The sequence below is a fragment of the Limulus polyphemus genome, unplaced genomic scaffold (assembly GCF_000517525.1).
Source record: "Limulus polyphemus unplaced genomic scaffold, Limulus_polyphemus-2.1.2 Scaffold406, whole genome shotgun sequence".
NCBI lineage: Eukaryota > Metazoa > Arthropoda > Merostomata > Xiphosura > Limulidae > Limulus > Limulus polyphemus.
The window spans coordinates 321,288-336,429 of NW_013666016.1; the positions used below are offsets into that span (position 1 = coordinate 321,288).

General features: G+C 30.8%; 1 protein-coding gene across 1 annotated transcript in view; it reads right to left on the minus strand.

The window, feature by feature from the left end:
- The window catches only part of LOC106458030 (adhesion G-protein coupled receptor G2-like), a 30,834-nt gene that overhangs the window by 4,890 nt on the left and 10,802 nt on the right, over positions 1–15,142 (minus strand). Inside the window, exons 4-6 of the mRNA XM_022384162.1 lie at positions 14,721–14,845; positions 4,484–4,746; positions 1,735–1,804 (exon numbers count right to left, since the gene is read on the minus strand). Coding sequence (XP_022239870.1) covers positions 1,735–1,804; positions 4,484–4,746; positions 14,721–14,845 — 458 coding nt within the window. The remainder of the gene's footprint in view (positions 1–1,734; positions 1,805–4,483; positions 4,747–14,720; positions 14,846–15,142) is intronic.

Below are 15,142 nucleotides of genomic sequence, written 5' to 3' on the forward strand. Positions count from 1 at the left end.
AATGTTTTGTTTTGATATATAAGTTGTTCGGGTGTTTTCATCTAAAAATAAGCGACATTAATTTCTTGATGACCTAAGATCTTGACTTAATCATCTCTAAATCAATAATGTTTACTACAATATGGATATTTTTTCTGTCCAAAGAGAGTATGTAATACTCTGTTGGCTCACAATTTACTTTACTGGACTGGAATTAAATGAAAAAAAAAAAAGGCAACTTTAGTCTCTCATCATCCAGCCAAATTGACGAATTCTGGTATTAAACAGTATGCCTCTTGGGAGTTATGGAAGACAAATGAAATGGTTTTTTTACATTTCTTTGATTTTGAAGCTAAAATGAAAAATTAAGAGGAATGTGAAAAAAAAGACAGATGTAATTTACCGAATTTTATACAAAATAAAAATAAATTTAATACACTGGTGTAACTAAGACTGTGCAATGTCATAAGACAAAACTTATAATGATTAGAATGTATTAATTGATCAGTTGGGTATTCTTGCTTTTATAGGTACTTTCAGTCGTAATCCCAATAATATCTCGCGAAGGTTTAACTAGCTTAGGAAACTTAGGCTAGTTCTAAGTTCATATATTACATTAACATTTATATAAATTACCTATAGACCTTTCACACTTCCATGTGTGGTTTGTTAATTATCTTGAAAATATTGCTCGGTATCTTACATTGGGAAAATGATATTCATGTTAAGCTTAAGGTTAAGTAAACATAAACTAGGTCATAAAATGAATTTTATTTTTCGATTAGAACAAAATCTTTGTAATTTGCAGAAAAACTGTGAATAATGCAAAATGTTATATTATAGAAAAACCCAACTATCATCATAATTTCATTAAAGTAAGACTTAATCTGAAAAATGATAAAGGCCCTTATCAATTGCTGAACTACACAAACGCTTTATTTTCTCTGTAACACGTGACGTAAAATTTTTATAAATACACGTATCATTACACGGAATGTTTCGTCTAAGACATCAGAGCCAATTCGCTTTAAAAATGAGACCGTCTCCGAAATGTAAGAAAAAGTATATTAATTTTGGGTATTGAGCTAAGATGTTTTTAAGTGTTATATCTTTATCTGTATAATTACTTTGATTTCTTCAACATGTTACATGTTGCGTAAAGGTATGTACTTATTGATTACAGCAACAAATTGGTTGTTCTTGAGAATGTGTTAGCTTTTAAAATACGTTTTATTTGTTGTATGTTCATTAAAAATGCATTCATGACTGTTTGATTTGTCTTTTTTATATATTCATAGTCTTCCATAAGCGTCACGTAACTGTTTATACCTTGTCATTCATTTTGCTTTGACTTTGTAACTTTCTATCAGTCAATCAATATCCGTACAATGGTTATTTTTTTTCTTGATACGAATGGGTGCCGTTTAAGTAAAACACTTAGATTTTTTCTATTTTTTATAATATTTTATATCTATGCGGATTTAGATATTAAAATTCATTGTACATGTATTTTTGTTTCATATTTGAAGCTTGTTCTTTCAGTACATGAATATCAGCCTTATATATTTCTAAAGCTCGCGATTAAACAAAAGGTACTAATAATAATATATCATTATAAAGCGTATCATAATTAATAGGAAAATATAAATCATTAAGGTTTCCTAGCGAGAACACATCGTGGTATGGTATATTATAGTTAACAAAAACAATACCAAGCATTAACTGAAATCAGTTTGCAACTTAAGGAATACTTACAAGGTATTTTCGTAGCCATACACTTCAAAACTCATTCCAGCGGTGGCACCGACGATCAAAAGTGGAATACCTAAAGGAAAATTAACGATAACAAATTTAGACGTTTTATTTTTTTGATAGGTAGTTTAGGCGGATTATTCATATTGAGTTGACTGTGAAATTTTCAGCAACTGCCTATTAGAGAAACAATTGCAGAAATATATTAGTGACTACAAAATCTATTTACGCAGCTCAACTCTAGGGTACGACATTTCAAAATTCTTCTGCCTTTCGTCTTCAGTTAAGTCTGCGTAATTTTTCTTTTTTTAACCATAACAGGAGTTTGAATTCCAAAATGGAATATCCAAACCCTTCCAAACTGGGATTTTAGGGAATATTCAAGAGCCACATAAATAGATTGTACAGTCACCAAGTGTTTCTCTTATACTTCCTTCTATTTTAGCCACATAACTAGATTGTACAGTCACCAAGTGTTTCTCTTATACTTTCTTTTATTTAAGCCACATAATTAGATTGTATAGTCACCAAGTGTTTCTCTTATACTTTCTTTTATTTTATTTAAGCCACATAACTAGATTGTACAGTCACCAAGTGTTTCTCTTATATTTTCTTCTATTTTAGCCACATAAATAGATTGTATAGTCACCAAGTGTTTCTCTTATACTTTCTTCTATTTTAGCCACATAAATAGATTGTACAGGTGGCTTAAATAAAAGAAAGTATAAGAGAAACACTTGGTGAATTTTTTCTTACAGAGTAATTATAGATTGTCGCAAAATACCGTTTAAAGTTTTTTACTTATTTTTTTGTTTGTTATACGTTGGAATTACTAGATGCATATTATTAATAAAGAAATAGTAAGCGTATTCAAACAGTACAACAGGGCTATATAAAGTACTATGCTAGGTTTATCAAGAGAATTAGCCTACGGAAATTTTATTTTTAACAACACATTGAATTACCTATGATGAGTGTTGAGAAATACGCGGAATAGTTTCTTCCCATGTGTTAAGTACAAGAAAAATGTAGCTCACGAATGATCGTGTATAACAAGCCATTATATGTTTGCCGTTACTGCATCATATGTTATGCGTTTCCTCAAAAAGTGACGTGAATCAACTATTACAAAATGGGAAACTGCGAGTGACACTGGTTTTGAACAACATACCATTACTATTACAAATGAGAATTTCGAATGGACAGGCATTCTATATCTCGCGTACAGTCCTGGCGTAGTACTATTTGACTTAACCTTTTATATCTTCTTAAGGGCGGTCTACGTAGTCAGGGATTCTAGTTTGTCGATATTTTTAAGTCGGCTTTACACATTTGATTTGTGCGATAGATAAAAAGTGATCAAGAAAGGATATATTTTTACTGTTAAAATCCTCATCACCAAAACTGATTCTTTCTGTATATCTCACATATTAATTAATACCTTTATAATTAAACATGAAACAAATTACATCTGATAACTGTATACAAAACAGTTACTTCAACAGCTGGGTTATAAACATAATCTCTGCAGGCCCTAAAACTATAGCAGGTAATGCTGTGAAATATTTAGATCTTTAAGTAATGCGCAGATAACAAACTCATTCTTTGGACATACGTTAAAACTCATCTTTTTTTCCAATGATATATATGTATTCTTCTCTCTAAATATCTCTAAATCAGAACTTAGATAATCTAGGTAGAATAACGTCCTCTATATCCGTGTTATTCCGTACTACAAGTACAGGTAAATTCACCAATACTAACTTTTAATTATGTCATTATAAAGCAAACTGTCAAATGGGCATTAATATGGTCAGGTTATTAATGTGAATACTTGCTTTATAGTTCAAATATTTTTGTCAAACATTCTCATAAATAATTCTATAGATGTTTTGCTACGCTTATTGGTGTCGTATTGTTTCATTTTTCATGTTAATTATTAAGCACAAAGCTACATAATGGGGCATCGAAATCCGGTATATAATGCTATAAGCCCTCAGATTTACCACTAAACCACTGAGGGGTTCATTTTGCGAACAAAAATGTATATTAAAAATACGGAGATGTGTTTACATAAGTTCTGATTGTAGAAGTGTCAATAAGACACTATGATGTGGTTCTGCGAAATGACCAGTTAGATTCACTCGCACAGTATCACTAAACGTGTTAATAATGTACAATTTAATTGAAGAAATTGGTTGAAAATCTCCCACGTAGCTTGTAGATTAAAACAAATTAATAAACGTTCTTTTCAATAAAACATAATATTTCTTCACTTCTAAAATAATATAACACTTGGGACTTTTACATGCAGTTTTCTGTAAGTCGAACACAATAGGTATTTTAAGAAATAAATTAAAGAAAACAATAATTTATAAGTAGTTGACGACTCAAATCTTTTCTAAGTACTAATATTGTTTTTCACAACAGATACATCTATATACTCGAAGCAACTCTCTCGCTGAAAAAGAACATGGTCATCAAAAATAACCTATTGTTGTGCCGTGTAATATACAAATGAATGACTTTGGGACATTAAATGTTAAATACATACTCTGCAGGTACGATTAAATATGGTTTTATGATAAAACTGATTAAAATCCTATATCTCCATGTTAAATACAAAGTATACAATATCTCGAGAATATTATTGTAAATCACGTATAGTTCCATTTAATCAGTCATATATTATTAATGTAATAAAATCAATCATATATTTAGAATAGCATTTCAAAGCCTTTCATTCACTTACCCCAAGCTATAAGACAACGTTTAAGTAAGAATCGTGTTTCTGTACTGGCAAAAACGTGGATGAGCATTTGATACATATTGATGGCTTCAACGCACATCCAGGCTAAGGAAGTAAGCAGAAAGTAGTGAATGAGGACGGCTACGATAACACAAACGTGCACACTCGATCTCTGCTGGGATCCGATCAAGAAAGCGATATTCATCAGAAGCATTGACACGCACAGGTTGAGGAGAATTTTCCCCGAGCGATCACGGTTCAGACACCTAAAATCGTTTAAAAAACAAATGCAAGCTTAGAATGAAAATCAAATACGTGAACAATGTTTTTAAAATGTGTATGTATTTCTTGGCTACAATTAGGTGCTTGAAGTTGTATTTCTTGGCTACAATTAGGTGCTTGAAGTTTTCTTCGTTAATTTGAACATCGTTAAAATACGTGAACAATGTTTTTAAAATGTGTATGTATTTCTTAGCTACAATTAGGTGCTTGAAGTTTTCTTCGTTGATTTGAACATCGTTAAAATACGTGAACAATGTTTTTAAAATGTGTATGTATTTCTTAGCTACAATTAGGTGCTTGAAGTTTTCTTCGTTGATTTGAACATCGTCAAAAGTATTTGAAGAGTAGTAACAACATTTTTCTCTAGGCGAACTATTTCTAATAGAGGTGAGTGTATGGCCCTGTTCTTTTAAACATCTACTGAGATGTTGTTAACCTTGTTAGTTGCATGTGCAGTTCTTAAGAATCAGATTTCGACGACCTTGTCAGGAAAATAACGAATTACCTTTTCTTCTGAGGAAGTGTTTCTACAAATCAACTAAATTAACCGAAAATCGACACCAAAAACATCTTATTGTTGCATTTAGTACTTGTTCTATGGTATTTATAAAAATCTCATTAGTCTATCTTCTCAAGTTGATGTAATATTTTTGGAAACTTATGTAAATAACTATCTTTGGTATATTTAAAACAGGAAATTGAAAATAATTCAAAACTGTACGAAGACGCCAAGTATCTATTGAGCACATAAACTACGTGTTATGAAACATTTATGTATCTCAAAACACATACAAGAATTTTACTAATTTCTTAACGATGTTCTGAAACACATAATAGTTAAAGACAGTTTAATATCATACAAAAACACAAACACTTCATATCTTTTGTTCCTGTATATCAGAACGTTGTTTATTATTTCTTTTTTTCTTAGAAAAAACATTCATTGAAAATACTAGTTAGTAGAAGATTGTGTTTTGAATATTGTTTACTCTTTCGTTTCGAGAATAAATGAATCAGATTTATTTTAATTAAAGTTTGCTTCCTTTACTTTACATATAAGAAAATTTGCCATAAAATAAACACTTTTGACAGTTTTTAATGAGTTGTAATCATTTATACCTATTATTTTTTATAAAGATATAGTTATTCATCAGTTATAGTTAGCCAGTTACTTGTGTTCCTTTGTAATCAGTAACGTACTCAAACAATGACTATCACTTTATTTTGATCTAGAGTGATATAACGCTGAAAGTCAGACGAATAAATATTATAATTTTAAAAGAACATAAATTGAAAGTACTTAGAGCGCCCGTTACACATCACCATGTGTGTTTGTGTGTGTGAAGAGGGGTATCCTTTGAGGCCAGGAGGTCACGCGACCTGTTACACAATAGTTCCACAGAGTAGGGCCAGTGGGCTTGACAGTTTTAAAGTATACCATTAGAGATGGACGATGAGATCACCTATGTGGAGCAGCTTCTGCAGTGCACCCAATCACGTGTAGATGTTTCATTATGTGATTTACAAACAAACAACCAGAGGATATTGTTAATCCTGTCTGAACCAGATTGTCTAGCTCAGCCATATTATTCTAAATAAAAATTACTATTTCTTTCTCTGTAGTTCTTAACACTGCATTAGCTCTACATTATCATTATGGTCAACTTTCTATTTTATAATTTTACTTCATTATTAACTTATTCGATAATAGATAACGTGAATGAATATGTAAAACTAATCTTTAATATTTCATTTATTACAGTTTGACTATTTGTATAGTATACTTAATAATTTAATCACATGACTGGACAGTACAATTGTGTATTCAATATGATAGTATTTAAAACAAACGAAGTGTCTGAATAAGTAAAATTAAATATTTTGTTTCATCCAGTATGCCACTTTGACTATTATTATAGTATATATCTTTAACTTCTTTCATTATACTTATATAAGTTTACTTTAAAATCTGTGTAGTCCTGAAAATGACTGTTTTACATTCAAGTTTACACATAAAGCATTCAAAATTTAGACATTTATTTTAGACATCATATTTATATGATCGTCCATACAATAATTTAACTTTCAATCTATGTTGTTCTGAAAAGGTATATTTCACGTTCATTTTTGGTCCATGGCCTAGTAGGTGCTTGGCTTGTAACCTGTGAATCGAGGGTTCAAATCGAATTACTGTGGCTCAGAAAAACGAGTTTATTTAAAGTTTTATTTTACAGAATGTTTCGACTTTACATTTCAATGTACAAATATTAGGCTAAAACATTGGTATATATAAATCAGATTCTCCTCGTATAAGAATTGAAGTTCAGTGTTTGCAACTTCAACATCAATGATATTAAAAACATTTTTTTTTGGCACGTGTGTAATGTTCAATCTTAAAACTCACAATTTAAAAAAAAACTACTATTTTATACACAGTTCTATAAAAATGAGATTGTTTCCAGTCTCCAAATTACACAAAGACAATAACTTACTGTACAGGATAAAAAGTGGTAATAAACCCCGATGAAACTGGAAAACAATCTCATACACTCTACATGTTTCGACGTATACTATTGCCTCAGGATTCATAGGCAATTCCAAGTAGTTGAATGACCCTAACTACTTTGTTCTGACAAAAAGTCATGTGCTTTAGTTCTGGTTCTGAAATCTCCTGTGACATCATGTTTTTACCTCTATAAAAGATGAGCTAGAAATATGGCATCAGTCAGTCAGTCAGTCAGCTAACTATACAGTTGCAGTCACAAGGAGAGCAAGAGAACCTTCACGAAACAGGAACTTCTGAAAAACCTTCCACCCATCTAGTTACGATGAAAATATTTGAGTATTCAACCTCATGTAAGTTAAATTGCTGTCTCATATATTATTTAGTAACATAACAAGATGTTGTGAACTGATATGTATGCTAATCCCCAAACGAATAGTCTGATCAATTTATTAATCAGAGTGATCGAGTTATTGCTTAGAATTTTAGATGGACGTTCTAAAGAGTAACTTACTTCATTAAATATATTATTTTATGTATTGTATACTGTACCAGATAAGTAGTGTTTTGTGATAATCAACTTCTCTGCCAGATTCCTTACTCTATAATTCACGACTGTTTATTCTGGTGTCTAAACAAATACTATTTGTAGTATATATAATTATACCTCTGAATTACCCATTACAAACTGGTGCAGTCGACAAGATTTTTGAATTAACCAACAACAGATTGTAAAGAATAAAGAAGGAGAATTTGAGATAAGTTGATTTAAGTTAATATAAACAGAAATACGTAGTAAAGAATTAGATATAGCTATGGCTACGGCAGAAGTTAAAGCAAAGGAGGGTGCACAACCAAGAACTAACATAATACCAAACACAGGCTTACAAGCCACAGTAGTAGTACCAGCAGATTAATGCAGTGCTACATATTTAACAAGCATTATATCTCTGTTTTATGGTAAGATTGAAGAAAACATTGAATGAATTATTGATGCAACTGATGAGGCTACTAGAATTTCAGGCTGGATGGATGTCCAAAAAGCAGATTTGCTTAGGCTAAGAACATCAGAGGAAGCAAAAAGAGAATATAATAAATTAAGACTAACCCTGACTTTAATCTCCTAAGAGACAAATTACTGAGAGATTATAAAAAGAATGAAATGCAAAACACTATTATGAAACTATAATAAAGCAAATTAACACAACAGAATGGCGAATTGCCTAAAATATTTGGTTATAAGTTTTAAAAACTTCATAATAGACTGCAGAGAATTTGCACACATCCTAACGAACTAATGATAAAAAAAACACATTAAAGTCTAATTAATACTGATTAGCAAGCTAATGGACTGAATATAAGTAAAGCAAATATGCCAGAAATAACACTAGTTGATTTAACTGAAGTAGCTATTATGATCCCAGATATTTTCAGATGAACTTTGACAGCAAAAGAAATAACAGATCAAACTGGCAAGGTAGTAAGCAAAATGAAATAGATGTTAAATGTTTTATCTGTGGCAAATAAGTGTATATTGCTAAATATTGCATCAGAAAAGGTCACACAGCCCAAAACTGTAGATGTCACAGAAGATAAGAAATAACAAAACTAGAGTATGAAACTTTTAAGTAAAGGTTCACAAAACCTACCAGAAAACAGAAGAAATGTAATTCCAACCAGAATCACAAAACAAAATATGAAGTAGTTCTGGCATTATGGAATGATCAATTGAGCATGTGTAGTGTGAATGATGTTTCACCTGTAGGTACTTTAAAGATAGAGGGTGTAGAATGTTGGAAATTAACTGACACAGGTGCTCATCTTCCCTGCTAAGTGCAGACTTGTTAAAGAGAAATTTGAAGTTACTAGTTAATGAATAAAAGGAAGTTTGAAAAAGTACTTCCATCAAATTATGTTCCATAAAAGAGCATCCTCTTTTTCTCGAAAATTGAGCACTCATTTCATATCTGTAGCCAGATAGAATTAGAGAAAGATGGCATATTAGGGTAAAATATCTTAAGAAATCATGGCACGGAAATTTCCATTACCAGAAATAAGTTATACATAGAAACAGTGATTATAAGTATTGAAGGAGTTATATCTTCAGACGTATGGGTAAAAGTCGAGGTGGGTGATACCTTTTTACTGACTCAAACTAGTAGGAAGGCAATTAAAGAAAGATGGCATATTAGGGTAAAATATCTTAAGAAATCATGGCACGGAAATTTCCATTACCAGAAATAAGTTATACATAGAAACAGTGATTATAAGTATTGAAGGAGTTATATCTTCAGACGTATGGGTAAAAGTCGAGGTGGGTGATACCTTTTTACTGACTCAAACTAGAAGGAAGGCAAAGGATAGAAAGTCAGAATGCAAGTGCACTGATACTTCTAAGCCCGTTGATACATGACAAAGTTTAAATGGTAGTACAATCAAATATTATACAAGCAATCAGGCTAGTGGTAATAAAAAGAAAAACTCTAAGCTTACTAGTAGTCACTGTAGTAAAGAAAAAGCAAGAAGGAGCATAGGATCTGTAAGATAAGCAGCAAAAAACAGCAGTGACGTGAGTCGAGATAAAATTAAGATAGAGAACCTTATCTTTTGCAATGGGTAAGTGAAATTATGTATGTCATGACCATTTACGGAGTTATATCCAAAACCTAATTAAACTACTTTATTATCAATGTGTATTAATACACTTGGCATCAAAATGTAGTTAATAAATCAAATTTTAATATTATATTATAAATATCTTAATATCTCATCAATCTCCCCTAATATAAGAATTGTGACATTTGTTCTCTAGGCTTTCCCCCTTCTCTATTTTATTTACCACTATATGAAGTATGCATATAACATAAATTATTCATTATAATATATATATATATATTACTAAGGCAAAGTCCAATTTTTATAACCTTCTTATTTATAGAGTCATAAACTATAAAATCAGACTCATTTATCATGCTCTCCTGTTACAAATTCTCAATAATTCTCTCTTATATTTTACATTATGTTATTTATAGCCAATAATAAGGTAAAGTTTTAGTCTATCAAATGATGTATAATGCTACGTTGTGTTCAATACAGAGTATTGTCTATTTCGTCTTGAGTTTGAAATTTCATCTCAAGATCTTCATATTGAGTAGCTAAAAAAATATTTTAAGCTATTCTTGCTTTAGTTAGAAAACCAGTTAAATTTTAATAGTTATAGACATTGTTTACTTTGTGCATGTTATTATTTTGTGTTCTGCTATCATCCTGTATTGTTAGGTATATTATTTAAGTAAATAAAAATTATCTAGTGTACTAGTATCATCATTATAAGAAAGTAGTCTTAACTTTTATCAGCAACTGATAAAAAACAGCAAAAATAAACAACAACAACAAAAGGTTAAATGTAAGAACTATATTTTTTGTTTTTCATGTATATTTTTTATTTATTGTTATAGAAATGAGAAACTTGTTAGGTTAGATTAGGTAAAATAATGAAAAAAAATAATATAAATTCTTCACAAGGTATGCTCATGAGCAGCTCGTGCATTATGTCATTGAATACAGTAATGTGAGATGTGTATTTGCCGAGTGATTTACAACTTGTATGGTAGGATTATAATTTAAAACATGGTTCAAAGGACCATACAACAATAAAATTAAGTATAAACAAATGTAGGCTGTTAATGTCATTGAATACAGTAATGTGAGATGTGTATTTGACGAGTGATTTACAACTTGTATGGTAGGATTATAATTTAAAACATAAAGCAATAAAATTAAGTATAAACAAATGTAGGCTGTTAATAGCCTTAAGCTATTTATTATAAACAATTATAGTTTTCTTTTAGAATCTGCAGTCATTCTAGAAAGGAAAAAAAATAGATTTATTTCATATTTTTATATGTAAAAGTGCATAATTTAGACGACTTAATGATGAGCAAAGGAGTAAGGTTACTTAAAAATTTATAATATTACACAAAAATTAAAAAGGTAAATATTACATTTCCTTTAATATTGCTGCACCGGTCAGGCCCATCAATCAAAGTACTTCATCAACATGTATTTACTTCAAAATTAAAAAAGGTAAATATTACATTTCCTTTAATATTGCTGCACCGGTCAGTAATACCAATCAAAGTATTTCACCAGTATGTAAATGAATTAAGAGAAATATTTAAGGAAAAGAAAGCTAGCAACTCTCAAGGTTAAAATTTCATGACCTAGCCAGATTTAAAAAGAAAAAGAATACTAAAAGCGATAACTGAAATAGTCAAATTAAATAATTTAGAGAGACGGGATTTTAATTAGGAAGAAATTAAGTAGAGAGATAAGAAAATTCCTTAATGTAAATACCAAATTGATGAAGTTAACTAATTAGAAAGCAGAATTATTAATTCAAAATCATTAGGCAAAATTTGGTTGGGCATAGACAAATTGGTAGTTAGAAAAGTAGTGAGTAGAGAGGAACTAATTAAGACCACAAGAAAACAATGAGTGAATCTTATACCCACAGACCTTAAAAATTATGTTTGTTCATGGTGAATCATGATTACGAAGCCCGACGTTCAAGACTGGCAAGAGGGTATTTACGCAAGAAATATTACAGATTACTTCTGGTAGTACGTGAAACACTATGGAATTTAAGCAAAGAGGTGAAGTTACATCATAATGACGAACTAGAAAATTGAGGAATTGTGCATGTGACACATAAATAAATTAGATAACGTTATGTATATTGAGTTAGTGTTATATAACATTACAATGCCCACCCACAGAAAGAAGTTTAATAGTGGAAATTGTCGGGGTCTTTGTAGCCGAAGTCTATGAGGTTGAGAAATTGGCCATAAAATCATACTTTTCCTCATGGAAGGAAGCATCTCAGTTTACACCACTCTACCCTGAAGGACTAGTGAGGATTGATGTCAGACAACATGGTCAACAGTGTTCATCAACACCTCAGAATGGGAGAATGGTAAATATTATTACTTGGGACTGTTTACCATCTTTGCATGATAAACCAGAGGTTTACAAAATGGAGTTATATGATTAACAAGACTTGTGTGAATGCTGAGGACTGGAACTTCCCATCCTATGGACAGATGGACATGTGAGCTGTGTGCCCTTACTATATTGAACTGTATCCTTACTGTTGTACTTGGAAAGTGAATGTCTTGTACTACTGGTTAAGAACTTCAGTTGCTCGTACCCTGTGTAATGGAGACTTTTAACCGTGATGTGAGGATAAATGAATATACGCACCTTTAAGTGAGATATGTGCAATATATGTTAAGTCGTTAATGTCTACCAATATATTATGCATGAAACATCTTGAATATCCAATTTAGATTATACGAATATCTATGTAAAGTGTATTAAACCTAAACAATATCTTTATTAAGTAAGCTATTGTATGTTACCTCGCTAAAATTATTGTGAAACATACAATTAGAAGTTTTGAAACACGTGGAAAACAAATATGGTTATAATATCCAGTATTAATGAATATGATGAAATATAAGTATTTATGATCATATATGTCAAAAAAATATACTCGTATGCATATATATATATACATCTTACTAATTATAGAGATGGAGAAGGTTATAACCAATATACTATGGTTTGGCCTCCTTGTAGAAGTGATGATTATTGAATAATGTAATGGAGTAGAAACAGTTAATTGAAATATATCTGTAAATGTTGTTAGATATGGAGGCTGATTAGTGAAATTTTTTATGTTAATAATTTTTCTTCTAAGGGGAAGGGGGATGAAACAAACGCTTATAAAACAGGAAGTTGTGAATAAGTTGTTTAGTATTGATCAGCATTTGAGAAACTTAGCCGAAAAGTATAATCGTGTAGTATCGAGAGGCGGTATATTTCTTTGTTATTAATAGCTACCAAATATTTGTTTTGAGATAGTTGACCTTACAAGAAAATAAAATACCAGTAGTATTTAAGTCTAGCAATAGGTGTATATACAAACACTAGACTTTCAATTGGGAATTCTTGTAATTAATCAGGTGGTTCCTATTATCATAGCAAGCACATCTTACTTAAATCATTACCCACTTTTCTTCATTACCAATTCAAGCCGTCTCCAAGCATTATTAGTCTCAAAGTGGGTTCCTCGTCATCGAAGAACAAGATGTTGTGAACTGATATGCATGCTAATCCAAAAACGAGTAGTTTGATCAAGAGTGATCGAGTTGTTGCTTAGAATTTTAGATGAACTTTCTGAAAAAGTAACTTAGTTACTTCAGTAAAGATATTATTTTATGTATTGTATATTATAGTGAAAAAAATTTTGTAATTTATGATATTCAAGCTCTCTTCCGGAATCCTTACTCTGTATATAGATTCCTTCAATGTCCTTGTATCCAAACAAACAGTATTTGTAGTACGTATCCCTAAACCTCTGACCTACCTTTACAGTAAAGACAGCATTAATCTAATTTTTATACCAAACTGTATAAGTATGAAAGCACTGGTTCATTCTTTGGATGTATAACATAAAGTATAATTATTAGTTTTTAGAAACGTATATAAAACATTTGACAAAACCGGAATACATCAGCACCTTTTTGATAAAAAAAAAATGTAGCGTTTTAAGTTTGTTATCTATTTGTGGAATTCTCAGATGTGAAGGTTTTCTTAAGTTATGAAATGCCTAAACATGTATGATAACAGAGGATAAGAACAAACTAATGACATGTTCAGTCATTAAGTACTGTAGTAAAGGTCTAGTGGTTTGTACTTGTATTTCAAAGTAAATTAAAAATGTTCTACAGGAAAGCAAGGCATTCTATAAAAATATAGAAGTTCTAATACCTGTTCAGATGTTACTTTTTTGGCAATACAAAATAAAAAACATTTCCAAAGGTTCACATATGTGATTGGATCTTTTCTATGATATTCTTTGTTTGTTTTGTATAAAAATGACCGAGCTTGACAATCTTTTAACAAACAGGATCAACAACAACCTTTGATGATTTGCTCACGAACCATATGACTCAACATTTGTCTACACAAGTGCTCGCACCGCTCCCAATAGATAATTTTATCGCTTATCCCTAGTGGTACTCTTTGAATATATCTGCCCTCTGGCGTAAGAGGTCCCTTGACATCCCTGTCTCAAACGATATACCGCCACTTGATGATACACAACGGGCGCCTCTGACAATTAATAAATCTTCTGATAGTGAAATACGATATTGAAGTTTGCATGTTTATGGTAAACCTTCAAATTTATAGCATACCACTTGTTGGACTAGACTAACGTTTTCTAAATCGAAGCAGTCTTATTACACTTTAAGTCTACTAAGCATAAATACTACATGCAGCATAAACATTAGGGAGATAATTCGCAAATTTTATTTTGATGCAATATTCTGTGTAAAGTATAAATTTTACTACCAACAAAAATTAATTCTAAAATAAGGTATAGCTTACCGGAAGAGCGAGTATGTCAGAATGGTCAGTATCAAACCAAAGATAGACATCACACAGCCGATATAGGAAATAACGGATAGCGCCTCTTGATGATCAGAATTAATTCGATCTGTTGGGATTGGGTCCTGGAAAAAGTATATATATATATGTTTGCGAGATAGTTTTTAAACACGTTTAGGTATTTACCAGCAATATATATCTGGTGTGAGAAATTAATTTCAAAAATACCTGCAATCAAACTTTTCTAAATATTTTAACAATTGAATTGATTATTTCCTAATTAAGTCCCCCACCTCAAACAGAGTTCACGCCATAAAATATCTATCCAAATACACTGCAATCAAAGTTCAACTTGTTACGTTTTACTGGCATGTAATGCGACACTAAGTTGTTATAATGATATCAAGTGTTCTGCTGATGAC